Source organism: Coregonus lavaretus, assembly GCF_964263955.1.
Source record: "Coregonus lavaretus genome assembly, chromosome: 27".
NCBI classification, from domain to species: Eukaryota; Metazoa; Chordata; class Actinopteri; order Salmoniformes; family Salmonidae; genus Coregonus; species Coregonus lavaretus.
In genome coordinates, this window is record NC_140014.1 from 34,212,880 (window position 1) to 34,235,397 (window position 22,518).

At 43.4% G+C, this 22,518-nt stretch overlaps 1 protein-coding gene across 1 annotated transcript in view; it reads right to left on the reverse strand.

Moving 5' to 3' along the window:
- Positions 1 to 14,241, reverse strand: part of LOC311103071 (mitogen-activated protein kinase-binding protein 1-like) — a 62,107-nt gene extending 47,866 nt beyond the window's left edge. The window contains exons 1-2 of the mRNA XM_084144598.1: positions 13,924 to 14,241; positions 9,436 to 9,527 (exon numbers count right to left, since the gene is read on the reverse strand). Coding sequence (XP_084000724.1) covers positions 9,436 to 9,527; positions 13,924 to 14,037 — 206 coding nt within the window. The 5' untranslated portion in view covers positions 14,038 to 14,241. The remainder of the gene's footprint in view (positions 1 to 9,435; positions 9,528 to 13,923) is intronic.
- Between the last annotated feature and the right edge of the window lie 8,277 nt (positions 14,242 to 22,518).

The following is a 22,518-nucleotide window of genomic DNA, read 5'->3' on the forward strand; positions in this document are numbered from 1 at the left end:
CTCTGGAGTGATGAATCACGCTTCACCATAGTCCGACGGACAAATCTGGGTTTGGCAGATGCCAGGAGAACGCTACCTGCCTGAATGCATAGTGCCAACTGTAAAGGTCAGTGGAGGAGGAATAATAGTCTGGGGGCTGTTTTTCATGGGTCGGGCTAGGCCCCTTAGTTCCAGTGAAGGGAAATCTTAATGCTACAGCATAGAATTACACTCTAGACAATTCTGTGCTTCCAACTTTGTGGCAACAGTTTGGGGATGGCCGTTTCCTGTTTCAGCAAGACAATGCCGCCGTGCACAAAGCAAGGTCCATACAGAAATGGGTTTGTCGAGATCGGTGTGGAAGAACTTGACTGGCCTGCACAGAGCCCTGACCTCAACCCCATCGAACACCTTTGGAGCGCCGACTGTGAGCCAGGACTAATTGCCCAACATCAGTGCCCGACCTCCCTAATGCTCTTGTGACTGAATGGAAGCAAGTCCCCGCAACAATGTTACAACATCTAGTGGAAAGCCTTACCATAAGTGTGGAGGCTGTTATAGCAGCAAAGGGGGGACCAACTCCATATTAATGCCCAGGATTTTGGAATGACGAGCAGGTGTCCACATACTTTCGGTCATGTAGTGTATTTTAACAGATAAGACAGGCTGGAGAGGAGATGGGGCTACAAGCGTTAAGCAGAATTTACATGGAAAACGTTATGCAAAGAATAAACTTTAGCCAACCAAAGAAATGCGGGTGAATGGTAATCGCGAGTTAGAATCACAATGTTAAACATTTACATTTTAGTCATTTAGCAGACACTCTTATCCAGAGCGACTTACAGTTAGTGAGTGCATACATTTGTTTTTGTTTTTTTCATACTGGCCCCCCGTGGGAATCGAACCCACAACCCTGGAACCCTGGCGTTGCAAGCACCATGCTCTACCAACTGAGCTACACGGGGCCCATACAGTTATAAACATACTATAGAAAGCTTATATACTTCCACAACAATAAAAACACTGTTGTCCAACATGGCAGCAAGCACCTAATTTCATGCAAGTATTCTAACTGACTTCAGAGCAATATAAATCCAATATTTACTGATCAGAAAGGATCAGTCCTATGACTTGAGAATGTCCTGTCTACCTTGGTCCTACCGGTATATTTGAGATAATTTGAAAAACATACAAAGGGAGGTTGAATGAATAATATACTGCATGCAGTGGGGGGGGGGGGGGGGGGGGGGGGGGGGGGGTGACGACGACTAGTTACAACAACAGCCTCCCTACCTAGACTAACCTATGGCTATTTCATGGCTGAGTATGCAGTAGTGGAGGGGGAGACCAGTTAAAAGAAGAGCCTATACCTATGGCTAATTCATGATAGGCTGAGTAATAGTGTTGCCACACGGTCACGGCCATCCTCATCAGCCACCCATCAGCCATCTGGTGGGTTGGTTCAGCAGACTGACAGGTGGTCAAGCCTCTGGAATGAAATGACAAAGCCTCACAGGGTCTGTGGTGTCAGCAGGGAGGGGATATCAGTTTCCTTCCAACCCCAGAGAGATAGAGGGACCACCCTCCGATCTGCCAGTCCACTCCACTCCAAAGACCCTACCCCGCTCCCCTCCTCTCTCCCTCCCTCCATCCATGCTGATCCTGCCTTATTTCTTGTCCTCTGTTCACGCTGAGACAGACTGGACGACCTCATCGTTAATCTGCCAAGTCTCCTGTCCTGTATGCTCAGTACTAGCAGAGTAACTGGCTAACAACAATGGGAACAAAACTAGGGGTTCTCTGTCCGTAGCTCCAGCAATGCCGCTTAAAGATGCGTTAAAGGTTTTGTATAATTTCCGCCAGTAGTTTGGAAAGCAGCGCTCATGAGCCAAAACAGGTTCCCGATAATTGTGCACAACGTCATCCATTTTGTATGATATGTTACGTCCTGCAAAACAATAAATAAAGCGTTCACCTGCAATTTGTATGACATGTAACACATTTGTAAGTGCTTAAGATCCCGTTCAATCTCTTTAAATCTACTGTGGAACAATGCAACCCTGATGAAGGTAGCATACTGTAGCTGTACCAATGTTGGTACCTATAAAAAGTATTGAATCGGAGCCATGACAGTGTACAGCTTTTATTTTCTAAGTGCACAATAAGAGAGACTACATAAGAGACAGATACAGTAGTCTACTGTAGATAAACAAAGTGCTAAAAACAATTTTTTTGGGAGCCAAATATTTACTGCCTCAGGATTTAGGCTATTCTCTGTAGTCAGTGCTTTCATTTGAGCTGTATTTTTGTATTCTCCTCAGTATCCAGCGCCTCAAGTCTTACCGCATCATTTGAGAATACAGTGGGGCTTGTTTGCAAGTTTGCAGTTAAAAATGCTGTTGTGGGACCCTGCAGCAAAGAGCTGCAATGCAGCACAGAGGCAGAGCAGAGCCCACTCCTCTACTCCTGAGCAGGGCTATCTAATAGCTAGGGGCTACAAGAGGAGTATTCCTTTTTTCCCCCCACACCTTTTTTTCTAACCCTTGCTCCCTCTTCACACATATGCACATGTACCCGTATACACACACACACACACAGACACGCACACACACACACACACAGTTACTACTGACTCAGTTTGCTGCAGTGCGGTACGGTGCGGTCAGGACAAGTCGAGGGTCCCTGTCTGACACACATCTAGTCAAATCAAATCAAATGTTATTTGCCACACGCGCCAAATACAACAGGTGTAGACATTACAGTGAAATGCTTACTTACAAGCCCTTAACCAACAATGCAGTTTTAAGAAAAGTCAAAAATAGATAAGTCAAAAATAAAAATAGCAAATAATTAAAGAGCAGCAGTAAAATAAATAACAGTAGCGAGGCTATATACAGGGGGTACCGGTCCAGAGTCAATTTGCGGGGGCACCGGTTAGTCGAGGTAATTGAGGTGATATGTACATGTGGGTAGAGTCATGCATGTTAGACTCCTCCAACAGCCAGCAGGATGTTTAATGCTCACTGAGGACATTTATTCCACATCAATGCTGTCTCAGACGACCCAGACATTAATTCATTCAAAACCCATACAGTCCTACCCTGTTCAATAATCTCACATATTATTCTAGGTTGCACTGTATATATACACTATAGTACCATGGAAATTGACCTATACAGTCAATGTGCTGCATTCAGGTTCTGCCATAAATGCACTAACAATAGGTAGGCAAAGGTGTAATTTAAAAGGGGCAATCGGAAGTTGCTACATCCATTTTTTGACTTATATATGAATGATATGTACCCATTGATTCTTGAAGAATATAACTTTTAAATGCCTTATGAGCTTAGTTCAACTGTTGTACCCCATCAGAACCAATAATAATCTTGTTTTACTCCAATGTTTGTAAACAAAGTAAATGTAAACAACCAATATATAGCCTGAAAACATGGTTAAGACTATTATTTTGATATCATGGAAGGTCAGTCCATTCATGCACAACTCGGTTTATGAATCTGAGAGTGGTTACATTTCTCCAGCCCCATCCCTCAGTTTTTACCAAACAGGGGGAAATGCTTTGTTATCGTTTCTACTGCTGATTGCCACTTTAAGACGTTCGCAGCAAATGCTGATATCCTTCAGTCATCATACAACAAAGCTATTGTAAATAAATAAAAATATCCTCCCTTGTCACTGACTCAGCATTCAACAAATTGTTTTTGGGATCCTGATATTCCAGTTTCCCCATACCCAGATAATATATAATAATATATTCCATTTAGCAGACGCTTTTATCCAAAGCGACTTACAGTCATGTGTGCATACATTTTACGTACGGATGGCCCAGGAATCAAACCCACTACCCTGGCATTACAAGCTGGTGTAGATAGATGGCTGTGCTGTCCTGACGATTGTCTTGCTGATAGTAAATAAAGCCAGCCGGGCCTGGGGACTACCAGTTACACAACCACAGAGGATTCATAACATCATGTGCCAGTAGAATGGAACAATCTCACTACGATATTAGGCAACTTACTACTACAACAACACTTTAGACGGACTAGAGTAAGCCTTGTCCGAGCCAATCTCCTGTTTCTGTAGCGTGAGGCTGCTTGATGTAGGCTACAAGTACACCCCCTGGACAGGATGCTAGTCAATCAGACCACGTATAGGAAACATTGCTGGTCCTGAAGAATATGAGCATGTAAAGAAAGGAGGCCATTGCTACATAATGTTTTACTCATAAAAGGGACACATCGACGGGGACCAGCCCAGTTCATCTTTAATTCATTAATAGAACATTGTCGTGACGTGATTATTATAATTTTTTACCCCTTTTTCTCCCCAATTTCGTGGTATCCAATTGGTAGTTACAGTCTTGTCCCATCGCTGCAACTCCCGTACGGACTCGGGAGAGGCAAAGGTCGAGAGCCGTGCGTCCTCCGAAACACAACCCAACCGAGCCGCACTGCTTCTTGACACAATGCCCGCTTAACCCGGAAGCCAGCCGCACTAATGTGTCGGAGGAAACACCGTACACCTGGTGACCGTGTCAGCGTGCACTGCGCCTGTCCCGCCACAGGAGTCGCTAGTGCGCGATAGGACAAGAACATCCCTGCCGGTCAAACCCTCCCCGGCCAATTGTGCGCCGCCCTATGGGTCTCCCGGTCGCGACCGGCTGCGACAGAGCCTGGACTCTAATCAGGATCTCTAGTGGCAGTGCCTTAGACCACTGCACCACTTGGGAGGACTCTAATCAGGATCTCTAGTGGCAGTGCCTTAGACCACTGCACCACTTGGGAGGACTCTAATCAGGATCTCTAGTGGCAGTGCCTTAGACCACTGCACCACTTGGGAGGACTCTAATCAGGATCTCTAGTGGCAGTGCCTTAGACCACTGCACCACTTGGGAGGACTCTAATCAGGATCTCTAGTGGCAGTGCCTTAGACCACTGCGCCACTTGGGAGGACTCTAATCAGGATCTCTAGTGGCAGTGCCTTAGACCACTGCACCACTTGGGAGGACTCTAATCAGGATCTCTAGTGGCAGTGCCTTAGACCACTGCACCACTTGGGAGGACTCTAACCAGGATCTCTAGTGGCAGTGCCTTAGACCACTGCGCCACTTGGGAGGACTCTAATCAGGATCTCTAGTGGCAGTGCCTTAGACCACTGCACCACTTGGGAGGACTCTAATCAGGATCTCTAGTGGCAGTGCCTTAGACCACTGCGCCACTTGGGAGGACTCTAATCAGGATCTCTAGTGGCAGTGCCTTAGACCACTGCGCCACTTGGGAGGACTCTAATCAGGATCTCTAGTGGCAGTGCCTTAGACCACTGCACCACTTGGGAGGACTCTAATCAGGATCTCTAGTGGCAGTGCCTTAGACCACTGCACCACTTGGGAGGACTCTAACCAGGATCTCTAGTGGCAGTGCCTTAGACCACTGCACCACTTGGGAGGACTCTAATCAGGATCTCTAGTGGCAGTGCCTTAGACCACTGCGCCACTTGGGAGGACTCTAATCAGGATCTCTAGTGGCAGTGCCTTAGACCACTGCACCACTTGGGAGGACTCTAATCAGGATCTCTAGTGGCAGTGCCTTAGACCACTGCACCACTTGGGAGGACTCTAATCAGGATCTCTAGTGGCAGTGCCTTAGACCACTGCACCACTTGGGAGGACTCTAATCAGGATCTCTAGTGGCAGTGCCTTAGACCACTGCGCCACTTGGGAGGACTCTAACCAGGATCTCTAGTGGCAGTGCCTTAGACCACTGCACCACTTGGGAGGCCCGTCGTGACGTGACTTTAACATTCATCTGAAGAGACTTATCTCTAATTAACTAACTATGTTTAATTTTGACCCGATTAAATTAATCATGTAACAATTTAACTCATTAGTATCTGGGGCACCACGAGAGCGGTTCTTTAAAGAGTTACCACCTCCTGAATTAAACTCTAAAAGGTCTTTACCGATCACATCTATAAACAGTCAACTTATTAATCATAACTTCGTATCATATCATCATTCTGAAAAGTCGTAACCTTACATCTGCAAAAACCTGAGCCTTACTTATGATTCAGTACTACACAAATTGGTTTAATTATTTATTTACTAGCTAATTAAATGGGAACACAGGATAAACATTGGTTATTGACGGGAGAAAACAGGTCCCTAGCAGAATGACAACAACATGGCTGCTTGTTAAAAAGAAGAGATGGAGAGGGAGGGAGAGAGAGAGAGAGGGACAGAGACACTTGATACATTCAGAAACTACGCTCACTTACAGTACCAATATACTTTGCACACGAACTGCCCCCCGCTTTGAGTAAGAAATCGTGAATGTATTTACGTGAAATGCCTTGGTTCCCCGGGAATCTCTCGATGAACCAGACCGCCTTGGAAGGGGGATGGGCCTTTTCACGGAACACTTGTAAGTCTCTTATTGTCCAAAATGGTACCTTACTTAGGATAGCTAATCAGCCGTACCAGTGATTGTCCGGGAGGTGAGTTTATTTTCTTCACCTCGTGTTGAGATTCAAAGTTTTGAGATTTTCTGGTTTGGTATGTTAATTTCTTTACCCATCATTTATACACTCTGCTCGCAAAGGGGCGGTTCCGGCAGGCTGACACGCTCTCTGACCTCACTTCGGGCGGTGACTACTAACTGTGCAAAGTTAAGAAAAACAATTATCTCTAAGATCTTCTCAAATCACATCTCTCTCTTAACAAAAATACTTTCATGATTTTTCATACTACATGCACAACGCATAGGATGGACACTTCATACATGTAGTGGGTATACTTTCCAAGTTACAGTAAGGACTTTATTACAGACATAAATACTCCTCAGTTTCATCAGCTGTCCAGGTGGCTGGTCTCAGACGATCCAGCAGGTGAAGAAGCTGGATGTGGAGGTCCTGGGCTGGCGTGGTTACATGTGGCCGGTTGGACGTACTGCCAAATTATCTAAAACTACGTTCGCGGGGACCAGCTCTGGTGGACATTCCTGCAAGTCAGCATGCCAATTGCACGCTCCCTCAGAACTTTAGACATCTGTGGCATTGTGTTGTGTGACAAAACTGCACATTTTAGAGTGGCCTTTTATTGGCCCCAGCACAAGGTGCACCTGTGTAATGATCATGTTGTTTAATCAGTTTCTTGATATGCCACACCTGTCAGGTGGATTGATTATCTTGTCAAAGGATAAATACTCACTAACAGGGATGTAAACAAATGTGCTTTTTGTGCATATAGATAATTTCTGGGATCTTTTATTTCAGCTCATGAAACATGGGACAAACGTTTATATTTTTGTTCAGTATACATTTTCTAGAGAAGTAGGCTAAATGGAACCAATTCACCTTTCCATGGAAGGATCTGGGCCATTGTGGGGTGTGGTCTGGTCAAAAAGTAGTTCACTACCCTATATTAAAGAGAATAGGGTGCAATTTGAGACGCACCCATAGCTAGACCTCGTCAGGTACAGGACTCAGCCCAGGGTCGTATTCAGTAGTGCACACCATAGCAAAGCGTAGCAAAACATTTTGAAATGAGAATGAGCGTTTCTTAAGTTCAGGTTAGTAGTCCCTCCCCGTTTCAGTCCTTTTGGTTCCTAATGAATACGACATGGGCCATTGTGAACACGACATGGGCCATTGTGAATACGACATGGGCCATGGTGAATACAACCCAGAATGAACCTAAACCCTCCACAGACACTTTCTGGTGTGAAGCTGCTTCCTCTCCAACAAAAACATCTGCTGCGTCTCCCAAATGGCACCCTATCCCCTATATAGTACACTAGTACTTTTTAGGGCTGGTGAAAATTAGTGCACCTAACATGCACATTAACACAAGCAGCTGAATAAGCAGAGAATATTTATTTCTGATTTCTGCATTTCCTTGTTGGGATGCCTGTGACCATCTCCCCCCAATCCAAGGAATCTATATCAGGCTTACCCCTGCAGTTTACACTTCCAGGAAGTAGGCTATGGCTACTGTATTTATTTAAAATCAATGATCTGTACTGATGGAACTGTACGACACTGTGTAACCTAGTGTGTAGGACAAGAGTATACATCACGGACTGGTCTGTCATAGTTCCTCTCTGTTCAGTAGTAAAAGTGGCAGTCATGTGATTCCTTTCATTGTTTTCATAGCAGTGCACACACACGCACGCACACACACACGCACGCACGCACACACACACACGCACGCACGCACACACACACACGCACGCACACACACACACGCACGCACACACACACGCACAGCTGTAAAGCCTAACAACTTAATGAGATTATGAAGCATGTGATAGAGGGCAGAGACTCTCCCTCACTTACTAGCCGACGTTGTCCACCTTATGAGCAAAACAGACCCCTTGGAGAGATCGGAACCAGGCTTTTGTTTTCAATGTGAATGTGCGAGGCTCTTACTGCATTCAGCAAGCAAATTAAGTTCCCACAGGAACCACCCCCCCCCCCCCCCCCCCCGCCATTATTTTACTTAAGTCTATACAGCACTTTTAAGGCTGGAGGCACTATTTAGAGCAATATCCGTTGTTGGTAGTTGGCTGAACATATGCCTACTCTGCAATGTAGTTGCCAATTACTAGATCTGTAGTATTGCAGAGAAACCTCGTGTGGGGACACTGAAAACTGAGTTAAAGGTCTAGCTAATGCAACTTAGGCCCTATCATCTCTAAAGATGTAACTCCTTAGGAAGAAAATGACATTACATGTTATTGAAGTGGTATAACAGTGTGACTGTAGTAGTACAAGGAAAGCATCAAGCTGTCTACCTAAAACTTAAACCATGGCTAAAATCCCAGGTATAGCAGTGCCTTGCACGGCATACTACATACCGCCTCTCAAACCTTGTAGCAAGGACTTTCCCAGAAAGTGTTGACCTAGACCAAAACGGCTCCTCGTGACACAGCTCTTCTGTGTTCATATACCGCAAGATATCTTTCCCCTGATGAATACAATACACACAGGTCCTTATCACTGCTGAGAAATGACTTTCCTCCTCCATCTCTCCAGCTTTCGCGCTCTACTCATTCTCTGAATCATCTTACCGTCTAGGGAGTTCTGAAATGTATTAAATTCAAAACCTAATGGTGCTCTGCCTCTGTCTACCTAGTCAGTTCTGAACTGACTCGATGGTGCTCTGCCTCTGTCTATCCAGTCAGTTCTGTAATGATAGATCACACATGGGTGCCACTCATATGCTTCACATTTTCCAAAAATGCTTTTTCATTCATTCAAGTAGCTAAGGGCAAAAGAGAAACAAACAACAAACATTGCAATGAAGTTGAATGAACAAGTAGTAGAATGACAAGATGTGGGAAGGTGAACGAGGTGCAGTACTAGGCCTAGACATTAAACCCATTTACTGTACTACTAGGTTTAGTTGTTGGATGCGTAAAGGGTGTTCTCCGGGTCACTCACCCAGCTGGGTAGGCCACTAGTCCAGAGCGAGGGTCGCAGGCCAAAGCACGGTTCCCAAATGCTGTGATCCCTAGCACCTTCTCCAGTGTCACCTGCAAAATAAACAACACAGAGCTTTTGACACTTCAACAATACAATGAATGGACAACACATGACATTGCTCACAAATAAACAACACCATAGCAGATGTTAAATAATGAATACACATAAGCTACAGGCCAAGTGTCTGTCTGTCTGTGTGTGTGTGTGTGTGTGTGTGTGTGTGTGTGTGTGTGTGTGTGTGTGTGTGTGTGTGTGTGTGTATTCTGTTTGTGCCCTTAATACGAAGGAGGAGGATCATGAATGGTATTCTACTGTATCTTCCCAGATGATGAGAAGTGACATGCCACAGATTCAGAGTCTCGTTATTCTTAATTGAAGGGACAAGGAACAACGCAGAAACTCTTATATAAACAAGACAGACCAGGATCTCCATGTACTATGTAGGCCTATGCATTGCACAAATACCTTTTCACAGAGTAAACAAATATGCATTGGTCAACAACTTGGGTTATAACGTCTCTATAAGCATAGCTGAAGAGAACAGCAGCCTGTCAGCAGACCAACTTATGAGCTAATAAACATTTTAATTCTTAATTAGATACGTTTTGCAAAAACGAAGCCATCACACTGCAATTACATGTTCTCTGGGTTTCAGCAGTATGTTAACCAGCAATGACATTTCACAGCAGGAGTCAGCCAGTCAGACAAGATTTAAGTCAAGTTCAGCTCATTAATATTCCTCTCTCTCGCTCTTTCTACTCACCATCTTCACAGCCTACAGCATCTCAGAGATAGCCCTTGTGATTGGATTCATCCAGGCCTGCTCTGCCTCTTCACCCCACAACAAGCCAGAACAGCCAAAGGCACTGATCACAAACCCCCAAGAACACTGACTGAACACACAATAAAACACCTGGAAAAAAGCTCTAATAGGCTAGCTACTTGAATCCCAACACTGCCTAGTATAGCAGTCACCCAACTGTAGTGTGGTAGATCACCTCTTCTGGGCTTCAACTGTAGTGTGGTAGATCTTTGGTCTGATGAGTCCAAATTTGAGATTTATGGTTCCAACCGCCGTGTCTTTGTGAGACGCAGAGTAGGTGAACGGATGATCTCCGCATGTGTGGTTCCCACCGTGAAGCATGGAGGAGGAGGTGTGATGGTGCTTTGCTGGTGACACTGTCTGTGACTTATTTAGAATTCAAGGCACACTTAACCAGCATGGCCACCACAGCATTCTGCAGCGATACACCATCCCATCTGGCTTGTGCTTAGTGGGACTATCATTTGTTTTTCAACAGGACAATGACCCAAAACACACCTCCAGGCTGTGTAAGGGCTATTTGACCAAGAAGGAGAGTGATGGAGTGCTGCATCAGATGACCTGGCCTCCACAATCACCCGACCTCAACCCAATTGAGATGGTTTGGGATGAGTTGGACCGCAGAGTGAAGGAAAAGTAGCCAACAAGTGCTCAGCATATGTGGGAACTCCTTCAAGACTGTTGGAAATGCATTCCAGGTGAAGCTGGTTGAGAGAATGCCAAGAGTGTGCAAAGCTGTCATCAAGGTTGGTGGCTATTTGAAGAATCTCAAATATAAAATATATTTTGATTTGTTTAACACTTTTTTGGTTACTACATGATTCCATATGTGTCATTTCATAGTTCTGATGTCTTCACTATTATTCTACAATGCAGAACATAGTCAAAATAAAGAAAAGCCCTTGAATGAGTAGGTGTCCAAACTTTTGACTGGTACTGTAGCCTATATAATAAATGAATGACCACTAGCCTATAGCTCATAAGAAATAGGCTAGATCATTGGGACGTTCCATAAAAACAGAGGTTGAAGCTTCCAGACAGGAAAAGGAAAAAAGTGGAAGGAAAAGTTAGGTTACACTATTTGTAGGCTATTCCTCCATAAATAGAGTTTGGAACAATGTGCTTTCTGTTGTTGGTTTACAGAGTTCTACATCAAAGGAAGGAATAATTGACTACATCATCATTTTTAAAAGGGACTTTAATGAGCCTAGTATAGCTCCTCCTTGTAAACAAAGCATATCGGAGGTAGATTTCAGCAGCAAGTTGAAAACGAGCATTGAGTATTGAGTCCACTGCAGTGTACTTCTTCTAAATAAGCTGCAGTTGCATCCATGTTCCCAGTAGGCTTCCTGATAATACATAGCCTAATCTTATGGGCTCTGGTCAAAAGAAGTGCACTATAAATGGGAAAAGGGTGTCATTTGGGACCCATCCACTAACGTTACTATAGGCTACAATCCATGAAGTCGGCAGGCTCAAGGGAGGCGTCCAGTACAGTAATCTTCTAGAGCGGCACTCACAGCCTAAGAAATACAACGTTAGCCCCAGGATAATAAGAAAACCCACTCCTCCTTACATCTCTCATACTCAAACAAAAGCATGTATTCCTTTGTCTGACTCCCTACTCTACAGAGTGCTTCACACTAGGCTAGTAGGCTACGTCTGCATAAGCTTGCTATCACATCTTAGCCTACACCCTAAGAAAACACCCTAAGAAAACAAAGACAACTTGACATCAAATGAATTACGCTCACTTAAACAATAAATAACCACAGCAGGACTAATAATTACTCACATCATTATCTATCATCAAGCAAAACAAAATACAAACAATGGGAAGAAGTAACTTCATTTTCATATAGCCCAAAAAAAATCATGACAATCTCTGATCTAGTAGGTTGGTTAACCTAAGGTTGTGAATATACAGTATAGCCTACATGTAGGTGATTCACTCAACCCTGATTATCAGCTTTCCCCCTGCTATGTTACATAATGTCAGGCTAGTACAGTAGTGGTAGGCTAGTGTTTACATCTGGTTTGTCTCTGCTGTAAGTGTGCCACGGAGCTCTCGTCTCTTCAGAAAACAGTTCAAACACCTCTTAAAACCCACTAAGAGAAACAGCTGTGGACGCTTAATAAAACAATGGGACTAACAGAAAAACTGAATGTTGACCTTTTAAAATAGGACACTCATCTTGCCTGAGTAACCTTTCAATGTTTAAAAAAAATACTATATTTATATGTAAATAATAGTCATAACATACTGTACTAAAAGAGAGAAGGGAGGGAATTGGAAAGGCTACAGTGCATGAACGCACAAAGACATAGGGCCTACAATCTCTGAGTTTATTCACAAATGGGAGATTCTGCAGCAATATTTAAAGCCAATAAATCTACAAATGACTGTCCAGCATGGCTTGGGGCTTATTACAGCTTTATGGCCTATGCTTCACAAGGAAGAGGAGTATTAAGTAGCCTAAGTATGACTGTTCTCGGCACTGCCATGTCTCTTGAGACTTTGTAGTACACTAACTACAGCCACTGACACTCCTGGGATGGAACAGGAAGGTACAGTACAGTCACTGCCCTGCTACAGCCATAAACAGACAATCAACCCTGCTACACCCGTAAACAGACAATCAGACTGGAATGCACCAGAATAGAGTGAACTTCATGGAAGAGAAGGGGGAAGTACTATACATGAGAGCTTGTCATGTTGACGACATTCTTGGATTTATCGTCTTCAATGTACATAATTATTGTCATCTATAAGAACCAATGTTATTGTTATCTGAATTAATTGTACTACAGGTCTATTCTTCATTGCTTTTTAGGGGGTTCTGTCAGACACATGGAGAGAGAGAGAGAGCGAGAGAGAGAAAATACAGTTAGCTAGTAGCCTACATGGGTATGGAAGGATCACAACTGTCTGTCTGTGAAAGGTACAGTATGTGTGTCACATGCCACTTTCTCATGTCAACACCAAGGGAGTGAACAGACTTCTAATTTAAAATCAACTTATAGTAAGGTTGGGAATAGCATAGAAATCACTGTAAAAATTAGGATAGTAATAAATTGTTTTACTACAGGTATAAGAAATTACGTAAACAGTGTGTGAGACATGTCATGAAGATATGGAGTTGACTGCAGGACTAGGCTAGGAGGGCCCAGGTTATGTATGCTATGATGAGCAATATCCATGGGGATGCTATTGCAAGGGAAAATAAGCCTGCATGCATTGTCCAAGAACATATGTTTTTGGTTTATGGTCAGTGACACACTTCTCCAAATACGTGATGTACCTGGACTCTATATGAGGATCCCATAAATAAATATAAATGTCCCTCCAATGATTGTGTGCATTGTCAATATCTGGCATATTATTCCAGAACACAGGTGCAATTGCAACACAATACATAATTATTTCAACTAGAAAGCAATGGACTGTGCATTTAATTTTACTGGTAGATAAATGCTATTTCAATTATACACAAATGATTGTGTGATATTGCCTGGAAGGTCGCTCGCAGTGTTTGATAGCAAATCTATAAACTGGTTATAATGGTCTTCTGTAAATGTTCATAAAATGAAAATGTGCAGGGATGAGTGTCCATGCCAGATACCTTGTTACTGAGATTTTCTTTGTTGTTCAGAGCTTTATTCCTTCTCAATTTTATAGATGGCGAGCGAAGCAGATTTTTGATCCGACTCTTTATTGTGGAACCCTCCACCGTCATCTTGAAATCTAAATTCTGACTGATCTCTTTAATCGGTTGATAGAATTAGTTCATGCAAATATGGAAACCGGTGGTGAAATACAGACAAAACCATTTCTTCTTCACCAAAATAAATAAATACATAAAATAAAATAAACACTAATATGCTGTCATACTTGCTACTGGTTCAATGAGCTGGTTCTGTCAGCATGTGAGCTGTTCAAGTCGTTCATTTCATGCCCTGCTCTGCCTGCCTAGAAAGCTTTTCCGCATTATCTGTCCTTCTTCCATCGCATTCTGATCCACGGAGAGGGATATATCCATGTTCCCAGATTGTCAACAGGCGTAGCTACTTCGATGGTCGGGTCACAGAAGACCGTCAGTCAGTCACGGCTCCGCTCCTCTTGTCATTGCCTCCTCCTCGACGAGAACTCACCAATGATTGGCAAACTGGATCTGTGGCACAACACCAGTTGGTTAGCCAGCTAGTCAAGCTTTCAGCCAATGGCCCAGCCATAGAATTAGGATACGGATCTCTATGGTCCCAGCTGTCTCTTGCGTCCCCATATGGGCAAAACTGATACTAAAGTTAGCTAAACCACCCAATAACAATATGCCCAGTGCTATTGCCTACGAGCATGTCATTTGACAATGTTAACAAACTAGCATTGTATCTAACAACAGTTAGCTAGCTAGCTATTTAGCAGTGTCTATAGCGGCTAACGAGCATAGGACCCTAGCACTAGCTACCTTGCCGTTGCAATCATTTTTTTCCTGGTTATTCCATGTATGGTTTAATGGCCACCCTTTGCAACAGATATCTAGCTTTCTTTTTATAACTTCCCCTTTCGTTCAGACGCTTTTTAAAATCACGACTGGCCCGGACTGTCTGGGCAGACCTCCGTCTTGACTCGTTGCAAGCATCAACATTTACAGTCGTTTGTTTTGATTATACTAGACAAGCAATCTGACCCAGATCTCACCCTAACTGGTCAAGTTATTGTCGCCACCTAGTGGTGGTTGAAAGTGGCTGGGACAGCCATCTCATATGGAGCTCGCGACTGGGCCTGTCCGCCACTGTCAACTTGTTTTGTGTCTCTTCATTCGAATGCAACATTTGAAAGAAAACATTCGGTGAATGGCGCCTTTTAGCTATTGAAAATGTAAACACAGCGAATTCTAGTTGCCTTGTAAAAAATATATAATTTTCGAACCTTTTATTTTCAAGACTTTTCAAACCTTTATAATAATAATAATAATATGCCATTTAGCAGACGCTTTTATCCAAAGCGACTTACAGTCATGTGTGCATACATTTTTACGTATGGGTGGTCCCGGGGATCGAACCCACTACCCTGGCGTTGCAAGCGCCATGCTCTACCAATTGAGCTACAGAGGATCATTTACATGCATTACACTGACGAACACAACTCTTAGTTAACATGTTGTTGTTTTTTTACATTACCAAGACTTAAATTTAACAAAGATGGAATTGTGTGGCAACTGGCATTGACAATATAATGTATTAATTTTTTTCCCCAGACGTTGCAGCCTGGTCTCTTAGACTAGACATAACATAGAAAATTGTCAAATCGGGAAGACTTCAAATGAGTATGATATGTTATGTTATGTTTGGTATGGTTACATAAGACAGACGGTTACTTGGTCGGGGTGGATGGGTGGGCATATAACTCAAACGTCTAGCAGCCCAAAGGTTGCGAGTTAAAATCTCACCACGGACTTCAACTAATTAAAAACTTTTCAACTACTTTTTAGCTACTTTGCAACTACTTAGTATATTAGCTAACCCTTCACCTAACTCCTAAACTTAACCCTAACCTAGCTAATGTTAGCCACCTAGCTAGAATTCTTAATATATCATACGTTTAGTAAATTCATTACATATAGTACGAATTGTAATTCGTAACATATCATACAAAATGGGTGATGGACATTCAATAATTAATAGATACACGTTATGAAACGTAACATATTGTAATGAAACAGGCAGGGAGCAGGTCTCAAACCCTCAACCTTCTAGCCCGAAGTCCAGCGCGCCATCGATTGTGCCCCAAAAGCATGCTCTCATGGCAGTCCATATCCACACTTATTAACCCAGTGTCGTCACAATATCATACTAATGGTTTGTCTCAGATTTATGTACATAATACAAAATGTTTTGAGACCAGGTTGAACAACAATACATAATTGCCTACATTTTCACTGCATTGCTCTAGCAACAGACCAAATGCAGCTAAAGGCACATTTTTCTAACGCTTCCTCTCAGCTCAGTTGGACTACACTGACTGAAGGGGGTCCTCCAAATTGTTTCTTTCCCCTCCATGCATACTTCTGCCACCAACAGACTCTACAACCAACAGACTAACGCTTTACTGACCAGCTCCCCAAGCCTCTCTTGGATGTGGAAAAAAAAGGGATCTAGAATAGCATTGAGGCAGTAGAGTAATTTGGAGGACTCCACTAGAAGGTTCACCACATTGGCCACCTCACACGTATTAGTGTGGTCATATAGGGTAAAGTAGATGATGCAAGCTATAATATGGAGCAACGGCCCTGGTACCCAGCACACAAGGAAATTGGCCATGAAAAAAATGCTATCAGCCAGATGGTCTTGTCCCGGCCCTGCATCTTGCCTGCAGCCCACTGCTGCCGCGATTGCCTCATCCGGGCTATAATCTTCACATAGGAAGGGATGATGAGGAGCAAGGGAACGGACACCTGCAGAGTAGTAGGATGACAGATTATACTGTAGGTGGCTGCAGTAGACCTGAACCTCGAGGGTACCACAATTCCACAGTAGCCGATGCCACTCCTCTGCTGCCAGTAGATGTTAGGATAGCTGAGGTAAATGAGCAGGACGGTAATGGCCCATACGAGCAGGGAGACCAGGGCAGCGTTGCGGTGGGTGCGGACCAACCGAGACTCAAGTGGGAAGACTATAGCCAGGATGCGGTCGGTGATGACTGCACAGATAAACATGGTGCTTGAGGTCAGACCTACAAAGTGGAGTATGTTACTCAGGATGCACAGTGAAAGGCCCATGCTTCTCATTAACAGTACATAGACAGCCCTGGGCGGTATGGAGGCAAGGTCACACAGAGCAAGGTTCCGTACTCCGATGGAGCGGATAGTCAACTAGTCAAGATGATTTGAGGCAGGTCACCAGACACAGAGCAGTAAGAGGCTATGGTAGAATGGGGGAATGACTGTTGCAGCGTCGTTGCGTGTTGAGCTGCAGCCCTCAAAGGGGACTAAGGGCAGGGAAATGTCTTTGATGGACGATGTTCTGTTTCAGAGTTCCTGAATCAACTGATAATGGAATAAATGTGTCAGATCAAACAAGTCATCAGTCAAATCTCATATGTACAGTGGGGTCCGAAATGATTAGATCCCTTGATAAAGATGAGCAAAATTATATTATTTTATACTAATACAGTTGCTCACAGAAAGAGACTGTTTAAGAATTAAACATGTATATTTTATACTAATACAATTGTTCAGCAAAATATATTTTATTTTGCTGAACAATTGTATTAGTATAAAATATACATGTACATTTTTTTTGAGAATACAATATATATGGAACAAAAATAAAAGCAACATGCAACAATTTCAAAGATTTTACTGAGTTACAGTTCATATGAGGAAATAAGTAAATTGAAATAAATTCATTAGGCCCTAATCTATGGATTTCACATGACTGGGAATACAGAGTCTGGAGTCTTAGACAATTTTTAGGGCCTTCCTCTGACACCGCCTGGTATAGAGGTCCTGGATGGCAGGAAACTTGGCCCCAGTGATGTACTGGGCCGTACGCACTACCCTCTGTAGTGCCTTGCGGTCAGAAGCCGAGCAGTTGCCATACCAAGCAGTGATGCAACCAGTCAGGATGCTCTCGATAGTGCAGCTTTAGAACCTTTTGAGGATCTGAGGACCCATGCCAAATCTTTTCAGTCTCCTTAGGGGGAATAGGTTTTGGTGTGTCTTGGTGTGCTTGGACCATGTTAGTTTGTTGGTGATGTGGACACCAAGGAACTGGAAGCTCCGTAACCTGCTCCACTACAGCCCCGTCGATGAGAATGGGGGCGTGCTCGGTCCTCTTACTTTTCCTGTAGTCCACAATCATCTCCTTTGTCTTAATCACGTTGAGGGAGAGGTTGTTGTCCTGGCACCACACGGCCAGGTCTCTGACCTCCTCCCTATAGGCGGTCTCGTCGTTGTCGGTGATCAGGCCTACCACTGTTGTGTCATCGGCAAACTTAATGATGGTGTTGGAGTCGTGCCTGGCCATGCAGTCATGAGTGAACAGGGAGTACAGGAGGGGACTGAGCACGCACCCCTGAGGGGCCCCAGTGTTGAGGATCAGCGTGGAAGATGTGTTGTTACCTACCCTTACCACTTGGGGGCGGCCCATCAGGACGTCCAGGATCCAGTTGCAGAGGGAGGTGTTTAGTCCCAAGGTCCTTAGCTTAGTGATGAGCTTTGAGGGCACTATGGTGTTGAACGCTGAGCTGTAGTCAATGAATAGCATTCTCACATACAGTGGGGAGAACAAGTATTTGATACACTGCCGATTTTGCAGGTTTTCCTACTTACAAAGCATGTAGATGTCTGTAATTTTTTATCATAGGTACACTTCAACTGAGAGACGGAATCTAAAACAAAAATCCAGAAAATCACATTGTATGATTTTTAAGTAATTAATTTGCATTTTATTGCATGACATATGTATTTGATACATCAGAAAAGCAGAACTTAATATTTGGTACAGAAACCTTTGTTTGCAATTACAGAGATCATACGTTTCCTGTAGGTCTTGACCAGGTTTGCACACACTGCAGCAGGGATTTTGGCCCACTCCTCCATACAGACCTTCTCCAGATCCTTCAGGTTTCGGGGCTGTCGCTGGGCAATACGGACTTTCAGCTCCCTCCAAAGATTTTCTATTGGTTTCAGGTCTGGAGACTGGCTAGGCCACTCCAGGACCTTGAGATGCTTCTTACAGAGCCACTCCTTAGTTGCCCTGGCTGTGTGTTTCGGGTCGTTGTCATGCTGGAAGACCCAGCCACGACCCATCTTCAATGCTCTTACTGAGGGAAGGAGGTTGTTGGCCAAGATCTCGCGATACATGGCCCCATCCATCCTCCCCTCAATACGGTGCAGTCGTCCTGTCCCCTTTGCAGAAAAGCATCCCCAAAGAATTATGTTTCCACCTCCATGCTTCACGGTTGGGATGGTGTTCTTGGGGTTGTACTCATCCTTCTTCTTCCTCCAAACACGGCGAGTGGAGTTTAGACCAAAAAGCTCTATTTTTGTCTCATCAGACCACATGACCTTCTCCCATTCCTCCTCTGGATCATCCATATGGTCATTGGCAAACTTCAGACAGGCCTGGACATGTGCTGGCTTGAGCAGGGGGACCTTGCGTGCGCTGCAGGATTTTAATCCATGACGACGTAGTGTGTTACTAATGGTTTTGTTTGAGGCTGTGGTCCCAGCTCTCTTCAGGTCATTGACCAGGTCCTGCCGTGTAGTTCTGGGCTGATCGCTCACCTTTCTCATGATCATTGATGCCCCACGAGGTGAGATCTTGCATGGAGCCCCAGACCGAGGGTGATTGACCGTCATCTTGAACTTCTTCCATTTTCTAATAATTGCACCAACAGTTGTTGCCTTCTCACCAAGCTGCTTGCCTATTGTCCTGTAGCCCATCCCAGCCTTGTACAGGTCTACAATTGTATCCCTGATGTCCTTACACAGGTGTCTTTTATACAGGTAACGAGTTCAAACAGGTGCAGTTAATACAGGTAATGAGTGGAGAACAGGAGGACTTCTTAAAGAAAAACTAACAGGTCTGTGAGAGCCAGAATTCTTACTGGTTGGTAGGTGATCAAATACTTGTCATGCAATAAAATGCAAATTAATTACTTAAAAATCATACAATGTGATTTTCAGGATTTTTGTTTTAGATTCCGTCTCTCACAGTTGAAGTGTACCTATGATAAAAAATGACAGACCTCTACATGCTTTGTAAGTAGGAAAACCTGCAAAATCGGCAGTGTATCAAATACTTATTCTCCCCACTGTAGGTGTAACCTTTTGTCCAGGTGTGAAAGGGCAGTGTGGAGCGCAATAGAGATTGTATCATCTGTGGATCCGTTGGGGCGATATGCAAATTGGAGTGGGTCTATGGTTTCTGGGATAATGGTGTTGATGTGAGCCATGACCAGCCTTCCAAAGCACTTCATGGCTACATCTTCTTCGCATAGAGTTGATCAGGCTTTTGATTGTGGCCTGTGGAATGTTGTCCCACTCCTCTTCAGTGGCTGTGCGAAGTTGCTGGATATTGGCGGGAACTGGAACATGCTGTCGTACACATCGATCCAGAGCATCCCAAACATGCTCAACGGGTGACATGTCTGGTGAGTTTGTAGGTCATGAAAGAAGTGGGACATTTTCAGCTTCCAGGAATTGTGTACAGATCCTTGCGACATGGGGCTGTGCATTATCATGCTGAAACATGAGGTGATGGCGGAGGATGAATGGCACGACAATGGGCCTCAGGATCTCGTCACGGTAGCTCAGTGCATTCAAATTGTCATCAATAAAATGCAAATTGTGTTCGTTGTCCGTAGCTTATGCCTGCCCATACCATAACCCTACCACCACCATGGGGTACTCTGTTCACAACGTTGACATCAGGAAACTGCTCGCCCACATGACGCCATTCACGTGGTCTTCGGTTGTGAGGCCGGTTGGACGTATTGCCAAATTCTCTCAAATGACATTGGTACAGAAATAAACATTTAATTATCTGGCAACAGCTCTGGTGGACATTCCTGCAGTCAGCAAGCCAATTGCATGCTCCCTCAAAACATGAGACATCTGTGGCATTGTGTTGTGTGACAAAACTGCACACTTTAGAGTGTCCTTTCATTGTCCCCAGCACAAGGTGCACCTGTGTAATGATCATGCGGTTTAATCAGCTTCTTGATATGCCACACCTGTCATGTGGATGGATTATCTTGTCAAAGGAGAAATGCTCACTAACAGGGATGTAAACACATTTCTGCACAACATTTGAGAGAAATAAGCTTTTTGTACGTTGGGACATTTCTGGGATCTTTTATTTCAGCTCATGAAACATCGGACAAACACTTTCCATTGCGTTTATATTTGTGTAGTTGAAAGTATTTTTTTGCTCAGCTTTATCAAGGAATCCAATAATTCCAGACCCCATTGTATAATAAAATGTCAATACACGGGAAAATACATAGAGTATAGAGTCTAATATTCTAATTTCTGATATGAAATCACATTTCCGATATGAAGAAAAAAATGTAATTATTTGCTTTTCTGTAACAATAACAAGTTAAATATTTTATAAACAACTTTGAGCACACTTCTAAACAAAAATAGAACTGAAGTAAGTAGGAGATTGTTCTGATCTACACTTACCCTTGAAGAATGCAGCTGTATTTCAGAAAACTTCTTCAGTGTTCTGCAACTTTGTTCACAACTGTTTATCACACCATGGCATCATATTACGTCTGAAGAAAAGATCATGCCTACGTCCCAAATGGCAGGGCCCTGGTCAAAAGTTGTGCACTATAAAGGGAATGGAGTGCCATTTGGGACACACCTATCGCTATAAATTCTAATTCACAGGGGAAATTAAGACATTGTCTGGTAATGGAGAAGGTCATTAGTTTGCCATTAGATCCCAGGGGACGATTGGGAAATTTCAGATCTCTCTCTGTCCTTTAAAAAGGGCAAATGAAACAAGGCAGGAGTACTTAGCATTTTAACAATCAGTTACCAATTACCCATGCATGTTCTTTCACAATATTCCTGTAAAAAAAAAAAAAATGCTATTCAAACATGTCCAAAGTAGAATGTACAGTTACAGTAAGTCACTTAAACTTTACAGTAATATTATATTTCAAGTCATATAACAAAATAACTGCATCAGAAATGTACATCTGGCAGCCCATGTTCATTATTATATTTTATTTCAAGGCATCTTCCTTTCTCTTACGCTAAACATAACAGTTATTGACCCCATATAAAAACATCAGAAATATCTTTACAAAAAACAACAACCATCGTCTTAAAAGTGGAAAAAAGTAATTATTTACATGGCCTATTATAAAAAATGGAGTTTATACTTTTTACAGAACTTAAATCTACACTTTATGGTTCTAACAAACAGGTCTTGATGCAGTTTAACAAGATGGCTGGCTTTTAATTCTGCAAGTTTTACCTCTTAGCAGCATAAAAATAATTACAGCAACGACATCTTTGATTTCTCCCAATTCAACCTTCTCCCAATTCACAAATTCTCTCAAATGGCACCCTATTCCCTATATAGTGCCCTGGTCAAAAGTAGTGCACTATATAGGAAATAGGGTGCCATTTGGGACACATGCAGTCATTTCTATTACCGTATTGGTCCGAATATAAGACGGCCTTTTTTCCCCT